Source organism: Tenrec ecaudatus, chromosome 11, assembly GCF_050624435.1.
Source record: "Tenrec ecaudatus isolate mTenEca1 chromosome 11, mTenEca1.hap1, whole genome shotgun sequence".
NCBI classification, from domain to species: domain Eukaryota; kingdom Metazoa; phylum Chordata; class Mammalia; order Afrosoricida; family Tenrecidae; genus Tenrec; species Tenrec ecaudatus.
Window position 1 is genome coordinate 104469760 of NC_134540.1, and position 26698 is coordinate 104496457.

Below are 26698 nucleotides of genomic sequence, written 5' to 3' on the forward strand. Positions count from 1 at the left end.
ATACAACTACTGGTAAAAAAAAAATGATGAAAATCGAGACAGATGGAAACGAATACTACCATGGACTATGGGACCAAGAAAACATCAGTCTCCACAATGTTGACACCAAAAAGAATTAGATCAACCTGCGGGTTGAGACCCCTTTGGGGGTTGAATGACCATTTCACAGGGGTCGTCCCATCATAACAGTAGAAAATGACAGTTATGAAGTAGCAACGAAAATAATGCTATGGTTGGGCGTCAACACCACACGAGGAACTGTGTGAAAAAGGGTCGCGGCATTAGGAATGTTGAGAACCAGTGTGTAGATGGTGCCTGGCTACCACCTGCTCTAAAGAGAATCACATTAGAAAATCCTGGACAGAGTGAGAATAAAAATATAAAAACTCAAAATAATAAAAGAAATCAGGTTTACTGGTTAGGTAGAGACAAGTGAGACCCCCCGAGATTATGGCTCTTAAGCACTCCTCAGGTCTGGAACTGAACTCACTCCTGGCTAGAACAATCAACCATTTAAGATCAAAAGGGCAGCATCTAGTCAGGGGAAAAGTTCAAAGTCAGGAAAGAGGGAAGAATAGAAATAGGAAGCAGGGGCAAGTGAGTTAAAGTGATGTTACACTGAGGGGGTTACAAAGAATGAGGTGAAACAAAATACGTACAATGTGAAACTTGGGTAACAGAATCGGTGATCTGCTCTTCATACCTTCACCTGTAAATCTTTATAGGAACAGATAGCCTCACCTGTCTCCTACAGAGTGGCTGACAGGTTTGAACCACTCACCTTGTTAGTCATCAATCCAATGTTTACCCGCCAGCTCTAGGGCTCAGTCTACTATGTACTAGAATATTGCTCTGTCACATACAAAGATGAACAATTGAGAAAAATCTCCTGTTCTGTGGAGCTTACTCCCTAGTGGAGAAAATATAGAAATATGTCTATAGACATATATTGGGCTTGAGCAGAGGCCCCTAAAGGCCCACAGTCCATCCACTCCCTCTGTGTATTGCCATATAAATATAAGTACATAGGCCAATACCTCTATTTTTATGAATGAATATATTTACAGATGTATATACCTATGTTTATTCCTCTATTCATAGCTTTGCTTCCTAGATCCTTTTTCCTTTTACCTTCCTCCTGCCCCACCATCACGCTCGCCTTTCTTCTGCCTCTTAGTAATTCCTCGCAGCTAGATAGCTGTTGCTCCAACACCACTAGGTGTTCTTCGTCCTCTTCATTGTTGATTTCAATTCCCTAGTTGTTCCCCCATCTATGGTGTTGCCTGCTCACCACTCCCTTTCCTGAACCCCTCCTCCCCTCAAGTCCCTCCGGAACCATCCATCCGTCTTTTGCTTTCTCCTCAGGCTTGCTTCCCAAGCCTGTCTTATAAAGGTAGGCAACACTAAAAATAATAGACAAAGCAAAAAGAAAACAACAGATTGAATAAAAAGGGGGGGGATGAAAACATTGGTAATTCCAGGTCTGACTGCTGACCTTTATGACTATCTCCCCACCAGTCCAGGGGGCTCCTGGAACTGCCCGTCCTAGCCTGAAGTCTAGTGTGGGGGCTCCTCAGGGGTTTTATGGCTTGGCTTTGCTCCCGTTGCAGATCTGTTATGTTCCCTTCTTGGTTCACCCCACTGTTTGGGACAGTCAAACCAGACTCACTCCGTGCCGTGTGTCCCCAGTATTGCCCTCTGCCGGAAGACCTTCCTTCTTTAAACTGCTTTATCCTCCACTTTACCAAGTGTGATTTCCTTCTCTGGGGGCTGATCTCTGTTGATAACATGCCCAAAGTACCTGAGGCAAAGTCTTAACATCCTTGCCTCTAAGGACCCTTCTCCCGGCTGTGCTTTTTCCCCAGGCATGAGGTGATTGAAAATGCCATGGCTTGCACAAGAATAAACTCAAGGTGGATCACAGACCTTGAAGTTAAACCCCACACTATTAGGGCCATCAATGAGGGAATTGGGACCAACTTGAGAACTTTGGCGCAGGGAATACACAGGCTATCAGAAATAGGGAAGGACACAAACACAGAGGAGGCACAAATCGACAAATGGGATATACTGAAGATAAAACACATGTGTACATCTAAAGAATTCACCAAGAGAGTAATAAGAGATTCCACAGACTGGGAAAACATTTTAGCAATGACACATCAGACAAAGGTCTTATTACTAAAATCTACAATACTCTGATAGCTTCCAAAAAGAAAAAAACCAATAGCCCACTTGAAAGGTGGGCAAAGGACTTGAACAGAAATTTTACAGGGACAGAAATCCGAATGGCCAACAAACATATGAGAAAATGTTCCCGATCTTTAGCCATAAGAGAAATGCAAATTAAAACAACAATGAGGTACCACCTGACACCCTCAAAGTTAGCCCAATTCAAAAAATCAGAAAGCAACAAGTGTTGGAGGGGCTGTGGGGAGACAGGAACTCTCATCCACTGCTGGTGGGACTGTAAGTATGTACAGCCACTATGGAAATCAATCTGGCGATACCTAAAACAGATGGAAATAGAGTTACCATATGACCCAGCAATTCCCCTACTGGGCATATACCCAGAAGAGGCAAGGAACAAACCAAGACCAGACATCTGTGCTCCAATGTTCATTGCGGCACAGTTCACAATTGCAAGGAGTTGGAAACAACCCAAATTTCCATCAACTGACGATTGGATTAAAAAACTGTGGTATATACATACAATGGAGTACTACGCATCACTAAAAAGCAGTGATGAACGTATGAGGCACATAGCGGCATGGGAAGAACTGGAGGAAATCATGCTAAGCAAAGTAAGTCAGGCACAAAAGGACAAGTACAACATGAGCCCGCTGAGGTAAGTATTAAAAAAATTTTTAATTAAAAAAATTTTAAAAAAATTTTTTATGCAAAAGTGGCATAGGGGAAAAAGCTACTGTATACAAACATTTCTGGGGTGAAGACTGTGTAGTATGGCAGAGACCAGACCAAAACCAGGGATGCACATGGTAGACAACAGTGGAGGAGGTGGGAAAGGAAAATAAAAGGATGAATATAAGGAAGAAAAGGGGAGTGGGGGCATGGGGCACTAATCCACCCAAGGGGAGGGTATTGTTTATATCTCCACAGGGAAAGTGGGACCAGACTTCAACCCAGTTCCGCAAGGTGTGAATGCAATATCCCGTCGTGGAGTAGGGCCCAGCACCAAAAATTAAGTGGATTCCTGCCCTTCCCCCGAAAAGAATTTGTTTCAAAGGATTACATTGATTCTGCAGCTCCGGGAGATGGACATATCTGATCAGAGCACACGGGAGCAGATGAAGGGGCAGGAGGAGACAGTGGAACACAGCCTTGCCCACAAGGCCGTGAGGATGATGTTCCTGAGTAGAGCAGCCAGTCCACAGAGAGAACAACATGGTTTGCCCTACTATGAGACATGATGCCCCTCAGTGACTAAGGGTGATACAGGGGACAGCACCGGAGACACAGTGTGGGAATTGCACCTCACCTGATCCCACCACACCGAGGCAAATCACTGGGGGAGTGCAGTGGAACAGCAAGGGAATGGAGTGGCAAGGTCCCCATGGAATGCTGAAAGTGAACTTTGGGGCCAGGGTGTGGTGCCCCAACAGACTGGACTGGAAAACGCTCCTAAGGGCCAGCAAACGATCCTTGAACGAACTATAAGCCTTTCTTTTGTGAAGTGTTTTGTTTTGTTCTTTGTCAGTGGTTTGTTTTTGTTGTTTTATTGTCTGGTTGTATACTGTTGCTTTGTTTTCCTCTGTCTTGTTTTCGTGCATGTTAGTGTCTCCACAGGTCTGTCTGAATAGGACAGGCTGGAGGAAAAACAATAGGACAGACAGTTCCGGGGGGACAGACAGATCCGGGTGGGGGAGGGGCAGGAGGGTAAGGAAGTGGTGTTAATAAACACAGGGACAAGGGAACAACATGGGACCCAAAATGGTAGTGAGGGGGGAGTGACAGGTCTGATGGGGAACGATCAAGGGTAAGGTTGCGTAGAGAAGAGGTATAGCTGTAGCCCAGGTGGGGACGGAGCATGGTGGTGGAGCAGGAGGAAAGTCAAGGGAGAAGGAGGAAGGAGCTGAGAGTCAAGGGGCATTTATGGAGGTCTAGACAAAGACGTGTACATGCAAACATATATATGATGGGGAAATAGATCTAATTGTCTACATTTATAGGTTTAACATTAAGGTGGCGGAAGGACCTTGGGCCTCTACTCAAGCACTCCCTCAATGCATGAATACTTTCGTTTATTAAATTGGTACTCCATGATGCTCACTCTCCCGACACAACTGCTGAAGCCAAAGTGGGTGAACAAGTAAATGTGGTGAAGAAAGCTGATGGTGCCCGGCTATCAAAAGAGATAGTGACTGGGGTCTTAAAGGCTTGAAGATAAACATGCGGCCATCTAGCTCATAAGCAACAAAGTCCACATGGAAGAACACACCAGCCTGAGTGAGCGAGTGATCCCAAAGGGATCAGTTATCAGGCATCAAAGAACAAAAAATCATCATATCATTGGCTGCACACCTCCATGATAGGATCGCTGAAGACAAATGGGTGCATAAGCAAATGTGGCGAAGAAAGCTGATGGTGCCCGGCTATCAAAAGAGATAGTGTCTGGGGTCTTAATGGCTTGAAGGTGAACAAGAGGCCATCTAGCTCAGAAGCAAAAAAGCCCACATGGAAGAAGCACACCAGCCAGTGCGATCACGAGGTGCCAAAGGGACCAGGTATAAAGGCATCATGCAACAAAAAAAAAGAATATGTGTGTGTGTGTGTGTGTGTGTGTGTGTATATATATATATATATATATATATATATATATATATATATATATATATATATATATATATATATACCACATTGAATGAAGGGGGGAGTGCAGAGTGGAGACCCAAGGCCCAAGTGTCGGCCACTGGAGATCCCCTCATAGAGGGGTTTAGGAGAGGAGATGGGTCAGTCAGGGTGCACGGTAGTACAGACGAAGAGCACAGCTTTCCCCCAGATCCTGGATGCTTCCTCCCCCCAACTACCATGATCAGAATTCTACCTTGCAGGGCTGGATAGGGCAGAGGTTGTACACTGGTACATATGAGGGCTGGAGGCACAGGGAATCCAGGGTGGATGATACCTTCAGGACCATGGGTGTGAGGGGCGATGCTGGGAGAGTGTAGGGTGAGTGGGTTGGAAAGGGGGAATTGATTACAGGGATCCACATGTGACCTCTTCCCTGGGAGAGGGACGGCAGAGAAGTGGGGGAAGGGAGACTCCGGATAGGGCAAGATATGACAAAATAACGATTTATAAATTACAAAGGGCACATGAGGGAGGGGGGACCAGGGAGGGAGGGGAAATAAAAGGAGGACCTGATGCAAAGGGCTGAAGTGGAGAGCAAATGCTTTGAAAATGATTAGGGCAAAGAATGTACAGATGTGCTTTATACAATTGATGTATGTATATGTATGGACTGTGATAAGAGTTGTATGAGCCCCTAATAAAACGTTTAAAAAAAAAAGAAAATACCATGGCTTCTTCAAGCGTACCTTAGTTCTTAAAGGAAGCACTTTACAACACTTTTAAGAGGTTTTGTGCAGTAGATTTCCCCAATGCAATGCATTGCTTGATCTCTTAACGGTTTCATCAGTGAGTATTGATTGTGGATACAGGCAAGATGAAATCTTTGACAACTTTAATCCAATAAACTTCAATGCGATAGTCTCCCCCTCAAGAGGCCCAGACCAGCAGTTCTCAACCTGTGGGTCGTGACCCCTTTGGAGGTTGAATGACCCTTTCACAGGGGTCGCCCAATTCATAACAGTAGAAAAATACAGATATGAAGTAACAACGAAAATAATGCTATGGCTGGAGGTTCACCACCACATGAGGAACTGTATTAAAGAGTCGCGGCATTAGGAAGGTTGAGAAGAACCACTTCAGAAGGTACATGGCCCAGCCTAAACCTTAACTAAGTCTAGCATCTAGAACTGCAAGCAAATAAAGCTCTGTTGTTTTAAGTCAGTCACCCAGTTTGTGGTACTTTGTATGGCAGTCACAAGAAAGTAATACACTAGCAAAATAAATACATATATATACATACATACAAACATAAATAACAATAGAAAAATTATCAAATACACGGAATATGAAATATTAGCAGTGATGAAGATATTACAGAATGAAAAAGGAGATAATTAGTAAGTTTTAACAATTCAACAGATATGTGTATAAAAGAGCTGCAATATATGAAGAAAGCACTGAAAGAACAAAAAAGGAGAAAATACTCAATAAAAATTGGAAACTTTAATAGCCCTCTCTATAGTAAATGATAGATTAAGAAGAGAAAAAAGTAGCAAGAATAATAATAAATGACTTGAAAAATACTATCAGGCAATAGGTCTAAGTAACAATTATACAATACTCCACCTAGTCACTCAAGAAAGAAAGAAACCTCATGGCTATCTAGTCGATTTTAACTCAGGACAACTCCACAGGGCAGGGCAGGGCAGGGCTGGCCCTGTGTGTTTTTGAGCCTGGAAATCTTCCTGGGAGTAGACAGTCTCATTTGCTTCCTGGAGCCACTCGGATTTTCAAACTGCTGACCTCGTGGTTTGCATCAGAGCTCCACGCCCAACAAACATCATAATACACAATCTTTTTAAGTGCACAGGGAACATTAAGTATGGTAGAGCAGATGTTGATCTATTTTTTTTTAAGTCTCCAAGAGAAGAAAAATAGATTTTCCTTGGATCCCAATCTCTACCTTTAAGCACGTTATATAAAAGTACTATCTATATGGGGCCAATGCTGGAGACAGTGTGGGAATTGCACCCGAATGACCCCACCACACTGAGGCGAAACACTAAGGGCGTGCAACAGAACAGCAAGGGGAACAGAGCAACGAAGTCTCCAGGAATACCAAAAATAGACTTTGGGGCCAGGGCATGGCACCCCATCAGACTCGACCAGAAAACACTCCTAAAGGCCAACAAACAGATCTTGAGCTATTTGCAGACATTTCTCTTTTTTTTTCCCCCCTTGGTTTATGTTGGTTTTTGTTGTTTTGTTTACTTTTGTTGGTTTGTTTTGCTCTGCCTTGTTTTTTGTGCATATTATTATCTCTGCAGGTCAATCTAGATAAGATAGGCAAGATAAATAACCTACAGGAGAAAACACCTAGCTGAGAAGCAACAAAGCCCACATGGAAGAAGCACACCAGCCTGTGTGATCACAAGGTGTCAAAGGGATCAGGTGTCAAAGAACAAAAAAAATCATATCATTGTGAATGAGGGGGAATGGGAAGTGGAGACCCAACGCCCATCTGTAACTTACAGAAGGGTCACGGAGAAGAGACAAGCCAGTCAGGGTGCACCGATGGAACATACAGCTTTCTTCTAGTTCTTAAATGCTTCCTCACCCCACTATCATGATCCCAATTCTACCTTACAAATCCAACTAGACCAGAGGATGCACACTGCTACAGATCAGAGTTCGAACACAGGGAATCCAGGACAGATAAACCCCCCAGGAATAATAATGAGAGTAGAGATACCAGGAGGGGAAGGGAAGGTAGGGAAGAAAGGGGGAACCGATCATAATGATCTACATATAACCCCCTCCCTGGGGGATGGGCCACAGAAAAGTGGGTGAACGGAGACATCTGACAGTGTAAGACATGGAAAAATAATAACAATTTATAAATTATCAAGGGTTCGTGAGGGAGGGTCGGTGGGAAAGGGAAGGAGGAGTAAAAAATGAGTTGATACCAAGAGCTCAAGTAGAAAGCAAATGTTTTGAGAAGGTTGATGGCAACAAATGTACAAATGTGCTTGATACAATGGGGTATGTATGGATTATGATAAGAGTTGTATGAGCCCACAATAAAATGATTCTTTAAGTACTACATAGAGTGAGGAATTGTGTAATGCATATATAAAGTATTATATAATTTTCAATATTTATGTAAAGTTCTAAGAATGAAAAAGAAAACTCAAAGTTCATAGTAGCCAGAAAACAGTCAAAACCAAAGCTATATAATGAAATCATACTGAAATACTGAAAAATTTAATAAAATTGATAAATCTCTGGCTAAACTAATCAAAAGCACAAGAGAAAAGATGCAAAATTACCAAAATAATGACAAAGGGGTAGTAACTAATTTCTATACATGAGAAGGGAATGTTATGATCACTCCTGTAAAAATAAATTTGACATTATGGATTAAACAACCAAAACTAAACTCATTGCCATCAAATAGAAGTCAACTCTTAGCAGCACCCTAAGACAGGGAAGACTGCCCCTGTGAGTTTCTGAGAGTGTAATTTTTTTTAAATCATTTTATTGGGGGCTTTTAAATCTCACCACAATCCATGCATCCCTTGTGTCAAGCACATTTGTATATATATTACCATCATTATTTTCAAAGCATTTTTTTCTACCTGAGCCCTTGATATCAACACCTCATTTTTTCCTCCTCCCTCCCCCAGCCTCATGAACCCTTGATAAGTTACAGATTATTAGTTTCATATCTTACATCATTCTCTATCACTCTTTACCCACTTTTTTGTTGTTCATCCCCCTAGAAGGGTTTATAGATTGATCTTTGTGATCAAATCTCCTTTTTTCCCTTTACCTTCCCCTTATCCTCCTAGTATCTCTAATCTCATTGTTGGCCCTGAGGGGTTTATCTATCCTGGATTCCCTGTGTTGCAGGCTTTTTTTTTTTTTTTTGTTCTTCTTTTACATTTTATTAGGGACTGTTGCAGGCTTTTATGTGTAGCTGTGTATATGTTCTAGTCTAATCTGATTTGTAAGGTAGAATTGAGGTCATGATAGTGGGGAGGAAGAAGCACTAAAGAACTAGAGGAAAGCTGTATGTTTCATCAGTGCTATACTGCACCCTGACTGCTTCCTTTATTCCTTGTGAACCTTCCGTAAGAGGATGTCTAATTGTCTACAGATGGGCTTTGGGTATCCACTCTGTACTCCCCCACATTCACAATGACATGATTTTTTGTTCTGGGTCTTTGATTCCTGATACCTGATCCCATCAACACCTGGTGATCACACAAGTTGGTGTGCTTCTTCCATGTGTGCTGTGTTGCTTCTCAGCTAGATGGCCACTTATTTGTCTTCAAGCCTTTAAGACCCCAGACACTATATCTTTTGATAGCTGGGCACCATCAACTTTCTTCACCACATTTGCTTATGCACCCATTTTTGTCTTCAGCAATCTTGTTAGGAAGGTGAGCATCACAGCCAGATTATTAGAACAAAGTGTTCAACAAAAAAAAAGAGAGAACAAAGTGTTCCTGGGTTGAGGGAGTACTTGAGTAAAAGCCCAATGCCCACAATGTAACTGAGAGGTATTACTGAAACCAGAATGAAGGCTGAACTTGGTAGTGGGACAGGAGGAAAGCATAAGGAAATAGAGGAATGGAGTAGGAGGCAAAGGGTTTACATAGAAGCCTAAATACAGACATGTACATATGTAAGTATATTTATGATTATGGGGGAAATAGACCTAGGTGCATATATTTATAGGTTCAGTAGTAGGGTAGCAGGTGGACATTGGGCCTCCTCGCACGCACTCCCTCAATACAATAGCACCGTGCTCAGCTAAATGGTCATTCCATGATATCTTCCCGACATGATCGCTGAAGACAGACGTGTGTATAAGCAAACATGGTGAAGAAAACTGATGGTGCCCAGCTATCAAAAAGATAGAGCATCTTGGGTCTTAAAGGCTTGAAGGCCATCTAGCTCGGAAGCAACAAAGCCCACAGAGAAGAAGCACACAGCCTAAGTGAATACAAGGTGTTGAACGGATCAGGTAGCAGACACCAAAGAACAAAAACCATCATTGTGTGATCACCTTCCTCACATAAATGCTGAAGACGAATGTGTGCATAAGTAAGTGTGGTGAATAAGGCTGATGGTGCCCAGCTATTGAGAGATACAGCGTCTGGGGACTTAAAGGCTTGAAAGTAAACAAGCGGCCATCTAGTCCAGAAGCAACAAAGCCCACATGGAAGCAGCACACCAACATGTGTGATCATGAAGGACAGAGGGGACCAGGTTTCAAACAACAAAGGCGGGGGGGGGGGAATCACATCACCGTGAATGAGGGGAGTACGTGATGGGGACCCAATGCCCATCTATAGACAGCTAGACATCACTTGCAGAGGGGTAGTGGGGAAGAGATGAGTCACTCAGGGTTCAGTGTAGCAAAAATGAAACTCAAAACCTTTCTCTAGTTCTTGAATACTTCCTCCCCGCCAATTATCATGATCCCAATTCTACCTTGCGGACCTGGTTAGACCAGAGGATGCAAAGTGGTACAGTAGGGATCTGGAAACACGGGAAATCTAGGACAGGTGAACCCCCTCAGGACCAGCAGTGAGAGTGGTGACACTGGGAGGGAAAGGGGTGTAGAAAGGGAGAACTGATCTCAGGGATCTACATGTAACCTACTCTCTGGGGGATGGGCAACAGGAAAATGGGTAAAGGGAGATGCCGGGCAGTGTAAGATAAGATAAAATAATAATTTATAAAATATTAAGGGTTCATGAGAGAAGGGGGAGCAGAGAAGGAGGGGGAGGGAAAAATGGAAAATGAGCTGATTCCAGGCACCCAAGCGGAAGGCGAATTTTGAGAATGATGAGGGCAGCAAATGTATGAGGGTGCTTTACTCAATTGATGTATGTATGGATTGTGATAAGAGTTGTCTAAGCCCCAATAAAATGATTTTTTAAATAAGCCCAATGCCCATCTATCTTAATTCTTAAGATCAATAATATATAGTTCTATTTCCCCCATTACATATAAATATATTTATATATGTACATGCCTGTATTTAGACCTCTATAAATGCCTTTCCCTCCTGGTTCTTTCCTCTATTTCCTTTTACTTTCCTCTTGTTTCACTATAATATACTGCCTTCATTTGGATTTAGTAATTCCTCGCTGTTACATTGTCCTTGATTAAGCCCCACTAGGCATCCTAGGCCCTTCTCTCCATTGATTTTAGTTCACTTGTTGTTCCCTTGTCCCTGGGTTGATTGCCCACTCCCTTTCCTTTTTCCTACCTCCCCTTTCTTGTGTCCCCCCACAACTGTCGATCCCATTATTTTCAACTCTGAATTGTTTATCCCACCTATCCTTTCTAGATAGACATTAATAAGTGCAAATGTCAGGCAAAACCAAACAAAACAAAGGAAGACAAAACCAACAAAACAAAAACAAAATAACAACAAAAAAGCCAATGACGAAAAAGGAAAAGCCTATAAATAGTTCCAGGTATGTTTTTTTTTTTTTACCTTTAGGAGTATTTTCCAGTCGAGTCTGATGGGGTGCCACACTCGGTCTACAAAGTCTATTTTTTTATATTCCCCAGGGATTTCATCATTTTACTTCCCTTGCTGCTCTGTTGCATGCCCTTAATGTTTCACCCCAGTGTGATGGGATCAGATCGGGCACACTTCCCACACTATTTCTCCAGTGTTGTCCCTCATAATGGTATGGTTCAGTGAGGGATGTTGTGTCTGGTGGTGGGGCCCTCTCTGTACATTGTCTGAGAGTGGTGACACCGGGAGGGTCTATGGCCCTCTCTGTACATTGTCTGCTCTGTGCAGGAATATCATTCTCCAGGCCTGGTGGGGCAGGATGAGTTCCCCTCACTCTCTATCCCTCTTTGTTTCTCCTGTGTGCTCTAATCAGACATGCCCCTCTCCCCAAACTGTAGCTTCAGTGCTGATCTCTGAAGGGCATTCACCTGGTGGGTCCACAAAGTTGGGATTAGGGCCGGCCCGATAGGGATTTTTAATGATCAATTATTTTTAGATATTTTTAGATCTCTGTTAGTGATTTTTAATTCATTTACTACTTAGGAATTATTTTTGGCAATTACATATTACACAAATCTCTAAAGTTTACAAAAATCTTCACCATATCAAGAACAAAAAGATGAACAATACAGTTTTTAAAAAATAACAGGGGACATGAATAGTCACTTCATCAAAGAAGACAATCAGACAGCCAACAAAAGCATGAAAACATGCTCGCAATTATTACCCATTCCACCCTCACTAGCATCAGGTCCATAACTATCCTAGAGGACAGGGTACAAACTGCAGGAACAGCAAGTCTCATCTTTTTCCCTGGGAGCCTTCGGTGGGTTTGAATCGCTGACCTTGAGATTAGCAGCTCAGTACTTAACTAACAGCATCATCAAGACTCCTTTAGAATGATGCAAATAAAAATTAAAATGAGATATCATCTCAATCAAGCAATAATAGCAAAGTTCACAAAAACATATAACAGCAGAGAGTGCAGAGAAACTGGAACCCTCACCCACTGCTAGTGGGACTATAAAACAATGCAACTACTTTGGAAAGTGGTATAATGTTTCCCAATAAAGTTGGGAAACGAAATATGATTTGACCCCACAATCACTTTACTTGCTAAATATCCTAAGGAAATAAGAGCAAATATATTCACATCCATGTTCACTGCAGCACTATTTTCAAAAGCAAAATAATGGGGGAAAATCAAAATGCCCATGGTGAGAGAATGCATAATCTTCAGTATGTGCACACAATGGAATACCACACAATATTAAAGAATAACATTTAAAGACACTTAATAACATGGATGAACCTGGAGGGCATTATGCTGAGTAAATTTATTTAAGCAAAAAATATTGCATATGCGATCTCAATTACAAAAATTAAGAAGCGTTCATCAAAAAAGAAACATTTTTGATGATTATCAGAGTGGGAAATAACAACTGAGAGGGCTTATCAGTGTTCGTTTGGATGAACTGGAAGAAAGCATGCAATAAGAGGGAAGCTGGCACCAAAAAAGTATAAAGTGCTCGCTCCGGCAGCAAATGTACTAAACTTGGAACAATGCAGAGAAGATTAGCATGGCCCCTGCGGAAGAATGACACGTAAATTCTGAAATATTCCATATTTTAAAAAAATTATAGAAGCAAGTAAGACACTGGGAGGTTTGTAAGAGTTAATGGTAACAAAGGCAAATATTGTTACCTATACAATCTTGCTACAGTAGGAAAGTGGTTGCTGTTGCGGTTTTTTGTGGTTGTGAGGTGCCATCAAGTCAGTTCCGAACCACTGCGACCTTATGCACAACAGAACAAAACACTGTCTGCTCATATGCCATGCTCACAAAAACCTAGGCTGACGCCCATTGTTGCAGCCATGGTGTTTGGAATAAAGTTTGATCTATTTATCCAGTGAAATAACATTTAACCAAAGAAAGAACAAATCACTGATATATGTAACAATATCAAGAAATTCCAAAAGCTTTATGCTGAGTGTAGGAAATCTTAAAAAGTGGACTAATATGTGAACCCATGTGTATGGAATTCCAGAGTATACAAAACTATTCTTTACAAGAAGTTCAGGCTCTCTGCTCCTCCTCGTGCAACAGACAGCCACCTCCCCCGTTCCGTGCAGTCCCAGCCATATCCCGGACACAGGACAGTGAGGATTGGCGTGAATGGATTCGGCCGAATTGGGCGCCTGGTCACCAGCGCTGCTTTCCAGTCTGGCAAAATGGATGTTGTGGCCATCAATGACCTCTTCATTGATCTGCACTACATGGTCTACAAGTTCCAGTATGATTCCACCCACGCTAAGTTTAATGGCACCGTCTAGGCTGAGGATGGGAAGCTTATCATCAGTGGGAAGACCATCTCCATCTTCCAGGAGCAAGACCCCGCCAACATCAAGTGGGGGGAGGCCTGTGTCGAGGATGTCGTAGAGTCCACTGGTGTCTTCGCCACCACGGAGAAGGCTGGGGCTCACGTGAAGGGCAGTGCCAAAAGGGTGATCTTAGAACCATGTGACCCTAGTACTCCAATTTCCATCAAGGGCATGCCCAAACAAGTTTCTAAGCATGAGACTGGCCCCTACTAGACTGGCCAGGGGAATCACAGCAAACCCAGTCTCAGTAAGAGATGAGCATGGCTTGGAGGAGAATGACATTAATGAAGATAAAATTAAGAATGCAAACCTATTACTATCAAGTTGATTCTGATTCAACTCACAGCAACCCTATAGGACCAAGTAGAAGTACCCATATGTTTGTTTGTTTGTTTTTCCCAAGTACATAAACCTTTATGGAAGCTGAAGGTAATAGCTTTTTTCAGGAGGGCAAATGGTAGGTTTAAACAACCAATTTGGGGATAGCAGTCCAGTGCTTTAACCACTGTGCCACCAGGAGGCTTTGTAGTAAAGATTGCAACCTACCCACTGCTGTTGAGCCAAACAGAATCGAACTGTTCCAGAAGGTTTCCACTTACAAAAGCAAATAGCCTCATCTTTCCAGTTAAGAGTGGCTGGTGGATTTGAACTATCAATCTTTAGGCTATCACAGTCTAATATTTAACCCACAATGCCATTAAGGTTCGTGTAGTACAGCTAAGAAATATGGGATATAATCTGGATGCAGATCTGACGGTACTTTCGGAAAGATCTGCCATGGGATGAGGGAAAGACACTCTCAGGATAAATCTCAGTAACTTATTCAGCGACTGATTGAGGTAATAGTGAGATGCATAAACAGTGGGCGAAGTAGGTTTAGCGTGTGATAGAATCAAGGATTTTATAATATATTAAGTGTGGGCACTATTTGTGATTATGAGAAAGAGGGATGAAGAAAAGAAATGGAATGTAAAGGAACAGTATTAGGTTTACAATTTATTTTCATTCTAAGAATCAATTTATATTAGGTATCTTTTGGACCAGTTTAAAAACAAAAAACAATCCTAATGCAAATCAAGTTCACTGTTTTTGTATACCAGAGGGTTAAAGGTAGGAGAAAATAATAATCGTCTTCTTATCGCTAACCTTGGAGAAGCAAAGGGAAATACCAGAGTGAATGCAGGAGACAAGGAGGGTGACGAAAACCAGCGTGTGTGTGTGTGTGTGTGTGTGTGTGTGTGTGTTTGTGTGTGTGTGTGTGTGTGTGTGTAACAAAAGCTTAACTGGTTTTTTCCTCATTGGAGTCAATGATAAGAGGCCATCTACTTCTGCATAGCAAGTGCTTAAGGAGTACTCTGCACAACGTGGTGGCTCGAATTCTTCTAATCCCAATAATTGAATCTGTATCCATGGTCTTTAAAATCAAATACAACTCTCTCACTCACTCTTCCACGCTCTCACTCACTCACGCTCTCACTCACTCTCACTAACTCACTCACCCTCCCCACTAACTGCCTAACTCACTCACTAACTCTCTCACTCACTCTCACTCACTCTCCCACTCACTCGCTCACTCACTCACTCACTCTCAAGCACTCTCACTCTCTCACTCACTCTCACTAACTCACTCACCCTCCCACTAACTCCCTAACTTACTCCCTCGCTCTCTCTCTCTCTCTCTCTCTCTCTCTCTCTCTCTCTCTCTCTCTCTCTCACACACACACACACACACACACACACACACACACACACACACACACACACGAATAGAATCAAACACACCTACATTTACATAACAGGCCCACCACTCAGGTGCTCTAAAACTTTGGGCTAATTGACTTAGTTTTTCTGGGTGAGTTTCCTTAAATGCAAATGAAATAGCGACACCCAAGAATTAGCATTAGAAAAGAACTTACAGAGTGCTAGGCACTTGGACCTAAATGTCTCCGAAGCAGCAACTCCCATTATTATATAAATAAAAGCCAAGAGGACCTAATTCCTCCATGCTCAACACAAGGTTCTCTCTTGGCAGCACTGATTTCTGTTTCCAACAGAGAAGTCGAGCAGATATTTGAGAACAGGAGAGGCAACAACAGGAACGCCGGCAAGGCAAGAGAGGGCATTCTACCAGCCAGTGTGACACATGCACTGTAGGCTCAGAGGTTTTACTGTAATCCAGTTGTATGGGAGTCCCAGGGGATCACTACCCTATGGGTCAACTCTCAGAGGAGTTTATACACGGCTGTTTAAGTTAAGGTGTTGTTTATTTATTAATCAAGACATTGTTTATTTTAAAATGAATAAAAGTAAAACTGATAAATCATCAAACAATGCAAAAAATACTTTTTATTATTATGTAATTTTTTTCTTTTAGAAATAGATTTTTCTTTTAGAAATACATTTTATGGGAAGCTTCTACTGCTAGTCTAAAGAGTTTTTTCTGGGAAATTCCAGAAAGTTTGTAAAAGTTGATGACCCTGAATCTTTATTAAGTCTATTAACCTAAAATTTATGGCTTTCCTTACTTTGAGTACAAGAGGAACACACTAGTACTCTTCTAACTTAACAGCCATGACTGCAATTACTTATTCCACAAACGAGAGGGAATGATTGGGTAAGAATTGAAGAAAGGTAGGAAAGAGCAGAGTTATAAAGAATGAGTCCAAATACAAAGGAAAGAGGGCAACTTCAGTGATGAAAAGCAGAAAAGGGAGTAAGTACAGCATTAAAGCAAAACAATGAAAACCAGTCTACGGACTACATGATTTACAGATTATTATTACAAAGATTACACAATACTCTAAGGTAGAGGAGAGACATGAAAGCAAGTAAAGGAACCTGGCCCAGGACATTTTACATAAAGGATATGTTAGACATGAAAGCTTAATAATTAAAAATATATCACACTCATATAATTCTATATTCTCTAATCCCTTTTTTATTTCTCTAAATTCCTCCAAATGATGTCCTTTTTATGTACTGCAGGGTGCTGTTCTTGCTAGCTGCCCCAGAGTCAGCCCTGACTCATGGCAGTTCCATGGGCAACCAATCCCACACACCCTAGGTGCAGAACAACAGAGCCCTGTCCCAGTTTGACCATCCCCAGGACCACCTGGACTGCTAGGGGATGGGGGAAGGGGGGCTGTAACAATGCCTCAAACAAGAACACCTGTGGGGCTGGTGCAGGACTGAGTAGTGTGTCCTTTTGTCGTATGCAGAGTTGTTATGAGTCAGAATCAACTCGATGGCACTCAACAACATAACACGATCGGTTTGCATTAGACTCTGAAATATCGGGGTTCCACTGGAGAATCTTGGAAGTTCTGACAATCAGACAATGAAAATCTCATGTCATGAACCCTGGTGGTGCCGTTGGGTAAGCGTTGCACTACTAACAAAAGGTCGAGGGTTCGAGAAAGCATTTCCCGTAAAGGAAATGCTAGATTCCTCCAAATGGAATTGGAGGAAGAATACAGCCTTGGAAACCTTATTCAGGGTCTCTTTGAGTCGGAACTAACTCGATGGCAATGGGTCTTCGGTAAACTGGAATTAGAAAGCAAAATTGTGAAAGCTGAAGGTAGATGATAAAAGAAAAAAATATTTTAGAAAACCCTCCCTGTCTCAGATTGAATTGTGCCACCCAAAATATGTGTCAATGTGGCTAGGTAGAGATTTTTCAGTGGTTTTGCAGTTAAGTAATGATGTAATCGCCCCCCCCATGATATGATATGAAATGACCAGCCAATTAGTTGTAAAAGGGGGGGCGGCGAATAAGGCACAGTCCTGACCCAATGTAAAAGGAGTTTCCCCAAGGTGTGGCTTGTATCTTACATAGGATAAAAGAAGAGAGAATTGAGCAGTGAGAGGGAGAACCTGACTACCACAAGAAAGAGATGGGAATGAACATGTCCTTTGAATCCAGAGTCCCAGCACTGAGAACTTCCTAGACTCAGGGAAAGATGAGGCTTTCTACACCTGTAAAGATTTACTTTTGGAAACCCACAGAGGTTCTATATTGTCCTATAGGGTTGCTGAGAGTCAGAATCAACTTGATAGGAATGGGTTTGGGATTTTTTGGTAGATCAGTAAGGAATTATTTTACAGCACACACACACGCAAACAATAAGATGGCCCAAATAATTTAATCAGACATAACTAGAAACAGGGATGCAACCACCCAAAATGCTTTTTCAAGTCACTCACTGAAGAACTGCTAAGCAGCCTATGCCATTTGCGAAGAACATATTTGTTGATGCAAATGGTCAGTTTCATATGACAGCTATGTACAATTTGCCAAATCAAATGTGTCCAAATGCATAAAGTAATTTTAGATAATCAACCCTGATGAGAAAACAGGACTATAGAAATGTTAATGTAATATGCTGTAACGTTTGGACTAAAGACTCTTGGAAAGCTAAGAAGATGCTGTGAATCACTGATTACCAAGCAGTGTCTACTATTGCTCATTTTTCAACAACCATTTGTCAAACACAGACAGACATAGATTTGATTAATAAAATATAAAATAATTTCATAGCAATATTAATCCATAATTTTAATACATTTTCTTAACTACTGAAAATACAAGCGTCATGAGTATAATTTTTTTATTAAAAGTTGAGAAGCACAATCCAAGTGCAATTAAACTTAATACAGCGATGTAAAAGGGTTGTTAAAATGTCCCTCATTTGGCCTTGTTTCTCCAGTTTAATATACCACTGCCACTGAATTGATTCACACTCAACAACCTTATTAGTGTTTCTGGAAGCAGAAAGCTTCATCCAGCTCCCTCCAAGTGGCTGGTGGGTTTGAACCACCCACCTGGTAGTAAGTAGGCCAACACTTACCCAAGAACACTCCCAGGGCTCCTCGAATTTAGAATATTTGGTCCTAGCATTTCACATTCTACTCCCTCTGTCCCAGCAAGATTATTAAATTGACATTTAATGTCTTGGGAAAGGTAAACACTGGGATAGACTTGTTAAGTATATCTTCATTTTAATCACATATGATCTTAACTTAAATAAACTAAATTTAACTATGCACAAATAAATTTACATTGCATACAAGCAATCTTAAGACAATTTTTTTGTAATCAGCTAGTGATTTCATCTTACAATAAAGCTTTAACTAAGGTCAAATTATCCTTTAAAGTCCACTTTAATAATAGAGTATGGCAATTCAGCTGATAAATTCATCTAGAAAGACAAGTAATCAGAAACCTAAAGCCATTAAAATATTATTTCTCTATAGAAATTACTTGCAAAAAAAGAAATTACTTCATATGTTTAGTCCAGCCTATCTACTGAAAAGCATAGGATCCTCACCAAAGTTGATTTAAGAACTTACCAATTTCCCTTGCAATTCTGACAGCTTCATCTGCATCCTGTAAAAGCAGGAAATGAGACTCAACATTAATCCCATCAGCCATTGCACAATGTCTTCAGGGCAGTCATATATTGCACTACTGTCTCCTCTGATTCATTTAATGTTCAATTTTACAACCTTCTAACCCTTTTCATTCGGAGAAATGTAAAATTAATACCATAAGTGGAATGTAAATTCTACCTCATCATTATTACATTAAGAAACTCAAAGCAGTTTGAAATGAGCTGGCAGGAAGCACTACCTGAATTGCCAAATGATTTGGTGCAGTTGCAGAATTTAATGGCAGAATTTAGAAGTTTACAATCAATACTGAATCATAAATCAGACCATTAAAGCTTGTCCACAGCCAGCTTGTTTCTGTCGCTGGTATTTATGTCATGTTTTCCGAGATTCTGTCAGCAGGGGGAGTTGATTCTCTATTGTTTGGCAAAAACTGAATAGGTTTTTACAGAAATAAAAAAGTAAATTCCAGTACCTACAGAAGAATGATCTGTTATTGGGGGAGGGGAATACATTTTTTAAAATCCCTACCACCACCACCACCACCACCACCACCACCACCACCGCCACCCCCGGTATAAATCTTATCTTTGCCAGTTAAGGTTTTTAACAAAAATTAAAAACTCAAAACCTATATACACCAACCAGAGAAATAAAATACTTAAAAAGCCACGGAAATAAATTCCCTTCCAATGCAGTAGAAGATAAGGGTTAGTTGTTGCTAAATGTCACCACATGCAACGTGTACCTCTAAGACACTAAAAGGACAAAAACTTGGCTTGAATCTAAGCCGTTTCCCTGATCATTAACTCCCACCTCACACACCCAACAGAGAACACTTATAAAGCATTTTTTTCATATAAGAATAAAGAGGGAAAACAGAGGAAGTTGAAAGATGCTAAACCCAAACCATTTTCTAAGCCTGGAGTTTTTTAAGGTAACACATTCTAAATGTAGAAAATGTCAACAGCCTCACCCCCACCCCCACCCCAACCCCCCCCCACACCCTTAGAATGGGTGGGGGTGGGGGATGTTTATATCGGGTTCCTTTATGTCTTTTAACGAAAAAAAAATCTTCCTTAAAAGTCTTCAGTACCTAATAACATCCCCTGTATAAGGAGGTTGGCAGGGGAAGTTGTCAGAAAAATTTAATTTCCTTTCATTAGCCAGTCTGCTCCACAAATAGGTGCTTGTTAAGTTCAAAGCAGTCCTGAAAGCAACATCAGTTTTAAGTCTTTTTTAACTCCAAGCAGTCACATCTGCTAATGAGATTTTCCAAATAACAATTGTTTTCAAGGCAGAGATAAATCTATACCTCCTACCCTCACCCCAAAATCAAGGTTTACTGCTTTATTACACCTTGCTGTTTTCACTAACCCTACATTCTCCAAATTTTAGCTTAAAGGGATAAAAATCCATGAAAAGAGCCATTTAAGAATGTTAGTGGTTTCCACACATTCAGTTTGAAGGTTCTTTGTTCAAGTCACTGACAGTTATTCGAGAATACTTCCCCTTAATAGCCTCTCAGTCAGGAAGTGTTAAACCTGCCAAACGCGGACAATTAGAGACTCCAGCACAAAACACCGGAAGCGTGATGACTGATGAACACTGGATTATAATAAGCCAACGAGGAAACGTTTAACATTTCTTTTCACTTGAACATCTAAAAGTATATTTGCAAAATTATATATATATATTCTGAAAGAAAATAAACTTCTAAGAAATTCCTTTAAAAGACCTAATGGGCAAGTTTTAATGGGTAATTCAGAGAATTCACCAATAATGTATGCATATGAAGGCAATTCAAAAAGCTTAAGTTAAAGTTTGACTTCAAAGCAGAATATTTCCATGAACTTTTTGAAGCCTCATTAGATATATGTGCGTGTAGATATGTACACATACTTTTCACAAATTCAACCATCCTACATCTATCCAGCAATATTACATAAAATTAAGCAAGACTAAATAATTCTGGGCCCCAGAAATGAGTTTCAGCTCATAGGGCTTACCAGCTGATTCAATGTCAAGCACAATAATCTTTATGTTTTAATATAGATTCATGTATTTCTGAAAGTTTGTGTGCTTTCATATAATTATAAAATCTGCATAGTAAACAAGACTGGCTCTTAAATTAACTAATGCCTCTGAGATAGTATCCAGAAAGTCAAAACATTTGGTTTGGTTTGTGGTTAAGTGTAGTCAACTCGTGGGACGGATAAGAAACTGCCCTATAGGGTTTTCTAGTCCATCACAATTGAACCAATAGGCAGCATCACGACAAACAGAGAAAATATTCATGTTGCCAAGGATTTCATTTCACTTGGACCCACAATCAATGAATGCCCAAGGAAGCAGCAGTCAAGACATCCAATGATGGTTTGCACTGGACAAATCTGCTGCACAAAGGCTTACGCTGCTTTAAAAAAATAAATTTTAAAAAGTCACTTTGAGAAAAAAGGTGCAAACAAGTCATGCTATTTTCAGTTACCTCGTGTGCATTCAAAAGTTGGGCAATGAGTAAGAAAGGCGACAGAAGAACCGGTGCCTTTGAGTCATAGCAAAGAATACTGAGAGTACCAGGGCTGCCAGAAAAATGAACAAATCTGCCTGGGAAGAAATGCTGCCAGAGTGCTGCTTAGAGAAGAAGACGGTGAGACTTCATCTCATACTGTGAACAGGTCCTCAGAAGAGACCAGCCTCAGTCTCTGGATAAGGCTGTCATCCGTGGGAAGGAGGAAGGTCAGCAATGAGGAAGACTACCCTCAACAAAACCAACTGACCGACACAGGGGCGCCAAGAATGGGGTCAAAGAGCGACCATTGTTAAAATGGTGCGGGGCTGGGCCTTGTTTCATTCTGCTGTACACAGAGATACTATGAGTTCGAACCTACAAAACAACAGCTAGCAATCTTCTTTTTTTTTACCCATAGAAGAATAAATTAATTACAAGAAAAAAATTAAAAAGAAAGAAAAACCTGTAAATAGATCAAGGTCTGATTTTTTATCTCTAGCCGTGTCCTTCAGTCAGGTCCAAGGGGTGCCATGATTTGGCCCCAGAGTCTGTCTGTCCTTTGTACTCCCTCGGGGGCTCCCTTCTCTGCTCACACGGTTGCTCTGCCGCACGCTTTTAGTGGTTTGCCTCAGTGTAACAGGGTCAGTCTGGGCCAGTCCCGGCCCTGAGTCTCCAGTGCTGTCTCCCTTAGGGTCCTGGGCCATCAAGGGACGGTGTGTCTCGTAGTGGGATCAGCCATATTGTCTACTCTGTCCATTGGCTGTTCAGAGCGGGGATATCATCCTCCAGGCCTGATGGGCCAGGATGTGCTCCACTCTCTCTTCCTCCCCCTTCTTTGCTCTGATCTAACATGCCCTTCTCCCCTAGCTGCAGCTTCAGTGCCATCCTCTCAAGTAAATTCTTCTGGGGGGAGGGGCAGTTGTCCACATAGCTGGACAGCTAGCAATCTTTATAGGAGATCACTAGATCATTCCCCCACGGAGTCAGTGGGTGAATTCAGGCCTCGAACTTGTTGGAGAGTAGCCAGGCGCTCAACCATTGCCGCCCAGGCTCCTTATTTTAGGTTCATCAGGGCTAACAATATGTAATGTTCAATACTGTACTTTCAAATGACTAGGGCACAACTTGTTTTGATGTTTTTCCGTGTGTGTGGATTCCCTTGTCACTAGTTTTTTAAAAGATCTGCCCTTTTCTGCCAAAGCAATAATGTCTTTAAAAAAAAGCTTGTTAATTAGATAATAAAACGATTACTCCTTTAAACTCACACTGCGTGCATTTTCAAAGCTCATATAAATATATTACCATACAGTGCTTTTATTATTTCCTTCAAAAAACACTATGAATCCAGAGAACTTAAATGGGTTTCCACCAAAACTGGACTAATGATAGGGCATTTCAACACTCACTGGTGATTCCACCCTAGACTTCACACTAGACATAATCACATAATCCTATAGCTTACACTTGGCCATCTGTCTTCACACCACCCACTTTGTTCCAACTCAAATGATTTCATCTAGGTCTCGGCAGGGCAAAGAATAAAACCGAAAAACCAAACCCACTGTCATCGAGTTACTGATGACTGAGAGCTAACTTATGTAGACTCCCTGAGACTGTCAACTGACTGCCATCCAGTCAATTCTGTCTCCAGTCGACCCTGTAGGACAGGGCAGAACTGCCTCTGTGGATTTCCGAGACTATAATGCTACAGGGTACTTGAAAGCCTTGTTATTTCTCCCTCAGAGCAGGGGAGTTTGAACTATTCTTCTTGTGCTTAGCAATGCAGCCCCACCACGGCTCCTTGAGGCAAATAGTCAGCACTTACTATTTGCTAAACAAATGAGCTGGGGTCCCAAATGCTGTCTTTCAACTCCTGGTGCCTCATCCTCCTCATTCTGCTATCCACTGCCACAAAGTAAGCTGACAAGATGTTGAAAAAGACTGAGTGTTGTAAGGTAAATGCAGGATATTAGATAGCTAATTAAAAAGATACTTTAAAAGCCTTCATTTCTTGGCAATGAAAAAAAGATGAATCGAGTACTGAACTACAAACCATAAGGAAAACCATACCAGAAGACTACTTAAGTATTGTCCATAATGTGTCCTAAGGGCATGGTAAAATAGTTTCACACAATAGTCTAAATATTCATGTGGGAAAAGAACAAAAGTTTTAATGAGAAATATAACAAATTTACTCAAGCTTATGGTGAAAATTATGCCAAGGGGAAAAAAGAACATAATAAATTCCGTTGCCAAGAAAAAAAAGAGTCTTAAAAATACTACAGACTAATTTTGAAGAACCCTTATAAAGTCATCTTCTCTTCCATTGTTGAATCACATCAGGCAGAGCTGTACAATCATCACCACAATCGGATTTAGAAATATTCTTCATTCTGGTACTCATCATTATTAGCATTAGAACGTGCATTCTTCTCATGCAAAACCATTGTTAACTGAGTTGCTAAAATTCTAAGAATGTTTCAAGTATTTACATTACCTATTTGTTATCAATAAATGTCTATCTGTATAGATATCTTCTCAAGGTAATCTGCCCAAAAACTCTAAACATCAAAATTTGAAAAGTTTTATAGTTCTAACTGGAGTCTGGTGGCATAATGGATCATGCCCTGGGTTGTTAACTGCAAGGTCAGCAGTTTGAAACCACCAGATGCAACTTGGGAGAAAGATGAGGCTTTCTAGACTCATAAACATTTACTGTTTGGGGCAATTCTCTACTGTCCTATAAGGCTTCCGTGAGTGAATCAACTCAGTGACAGTGAGTTTAAGATAATTTGACTTGGATATAGCCTTATACAAGAAATCTAAATTGCCAAGATTAAATATATATATATAAATTTATACAAGGGCGTATGAAAAAGTTTGTGAAAAAATTCCACTATCTTTTAAATCCATTTTCACAAGAACTTTTTGAAACTCCCGTGCTTATGCATATCTTTTATAAGTCTCAGAATTAAAGTGTATTAGAAATAAAACTAGACTTTAAAGCAAAAAAAATATTCCTTGAGAATCCTCTTAAAATGTTTATTTGGGAACCATATTGTACAGGTTCAATAAATTTATTTTAATTAATTAATAGTTATCTAATACTATGTACTGTGCTTAAAGTTATGGTCAACCCCACTATGAGACACGACATCCCTCACTGACCCGTAGCTCTACAAGGGACAACACTGGAGACGCAGTGTGGGGATTGCGCCTGATCTGACCCCACCACACCAAAGCAATACACTAAGCAATGAAGTCCCCAAGGAATATTAAAAATAGACTTTGGGGCCAGGGCTTAGTACTCTATCAGACTTGACTGGAAAACAATCGTAAAGGCCAACAAACAGTCCTTGAATTAACTACAAGCTTTTCTTTTTTATGTTGTTGTGTTGAGGATTTTTTTTGTTATTAGCTTTTTGTTGTTGTTGTTTTGTTTTCTTCTGTTGCTTGCTTTTGCTCTGTCATGTTTTTATGTATGTTATTATCTCCACAGGTCTGTCTAAATAAGACAGGCTGGGTGAACAATGTGGAGGAGTAAACAACAGAACCAACAGTTCCAGGGAACATGAGGGTGGGGGGAGAAGTTGTGTTAACAAACCCAGGGTCAAGGGAACAACAAGTGATCCAAATGAGTGGTGAGGAGGGTGTGGGAGGCCTGGCAGGGTGTGATCAAGGGTAATGTAACCGAGAGGAATACTGAAACCTGAGCATGAGAGTGGGACAGGAGGAAAGTCAAAGGAAATAGAGGAAAGAGCTTAGAAGTAAAGGGCATTTATAGAGGTCTAAATACAGGCTTGTACATATGCAAATATATATTATATGAGGATGGGGAAATAGATCTGTGTGCATATATATATATATGTTTAGTATTAAGGTAGCAGATGGACATTGGGTCTCCATTCAAGTACTCCCTCAATGCAAGAACATTTTTTTCTATTAAACTGGCATTCCATGATACTCACCTTCCTGACAAAATCGCTGAAAACAAAGTGGGTGCATAAGCAAATGTGGTGAAGAAAGCTGATGGAGCCCAGCTATCAAAAGATATAGCAACTAGGCTCTTAAAGACTTGAAGGTAAATAAGCGGCCATCTAGCTCAGAAGCAACAAAGCCCAAAGGTAAAAAGCACACCAGCCTGTGTGATTACAAGGTGTCAATAGGATCAGTTATCAGGCATCGAAGAACAAAAAATCATATCACTGTATGCTCACCTCCCCAATAAGATAGCTGAAGACAAATGGGTGCATATGCAAATGTGATGAAGAAAGCCGATGGTGCCCAGCTATCAAAAGATATAGTGTCTGGGGTCATAAAGGCTTGAAGGTAAACAAGCAGACATCTATCTGAGAAGTAACAAAGTTCACATGGAAGAAGCACACCAGCCTGTGTGATCACGACATGTTGAAGGGATCAGGTATCAGGCATCAAAGAACAAAAAATCATATCATTGTAAATGAGGGTGAATGCGGAGTGGGGACGCAAAGCCCATCTGTAGGCAACTGGATATCACCTTACAAAAGGGTAGTGGGGAGAAGGCAAGCCAGTCAGGGTGCAGTGTAGCAACGATGAAACATGCAGCTTTCCTTTAGTTCCTAAATGCTTCCTCCCACTCACTATCACGATCCCAATTCTACTGTACAAATCTGGCTAGACCAGAGGATGTACACTGGCGATACTGGAAGGGGGAAAGAGGGTGGGGTAGAAAGGGGAACCAATAACAAGGATCTACATATAACCTCCTCCCTGGGGAACAGACAACAGAAAAGTGGGTGAAGGGAGACATCGGACAACGCAAGATATGACAAAATAATAATTTATAAATTATCAAGGGTTCATGAGGGAGGGGGAGCGTGGAGGGAGGGTGGGAAATGAGCTGATGCCAGTGGCTTAGGTGGAGAGCAAAATGAGGGAGAGAATGAGGGCAATGAATGTACAAATGTGCTTTATACAATTGATGTATGTATGGCTTGTAATAAGAGTTGTATGAGCCGTCAACAAATTTTTTTAATGAATATACATACCATTTTAAGTGTGTGCAACTGGCAAGATTCCCA

The 26698-nt window shown here is 41.1% G+C and overlaps 1 protein-coding gene and 1 non-coding gene across 2 annotated transcripts in view; one reads left to right on the forward strand and one right to left on the reverse strand.

Annotated features, from left to right (window-relative positions):
- Positions 1-26698, reverse strand: part of PCCA (propionyl-CoA carboxylase subunit alpha) — a 436534-nt gene that overhangs the window by 267214 nt on the left and 142622 nt on the right. The window contains exon 8 of the mRNA XM_075563454.1: positions 19088-19124. Coding sequence (XP_075419569.1) covers positions 19088-19124 — 37 coding nt within the window. The remainder of the gene's footprint in view (positions 1-19087; positions 19125-26698) is intronic.
- LOC142461925 (U6 spliceosomal RNA) lies at positions 12882-12987 on the forward strand. Its single transcript, XR_012787092.1, has one exon. It is a non-coding gene; the product is annotated as a U6 spliceosomal RNA (small nuclear RNA).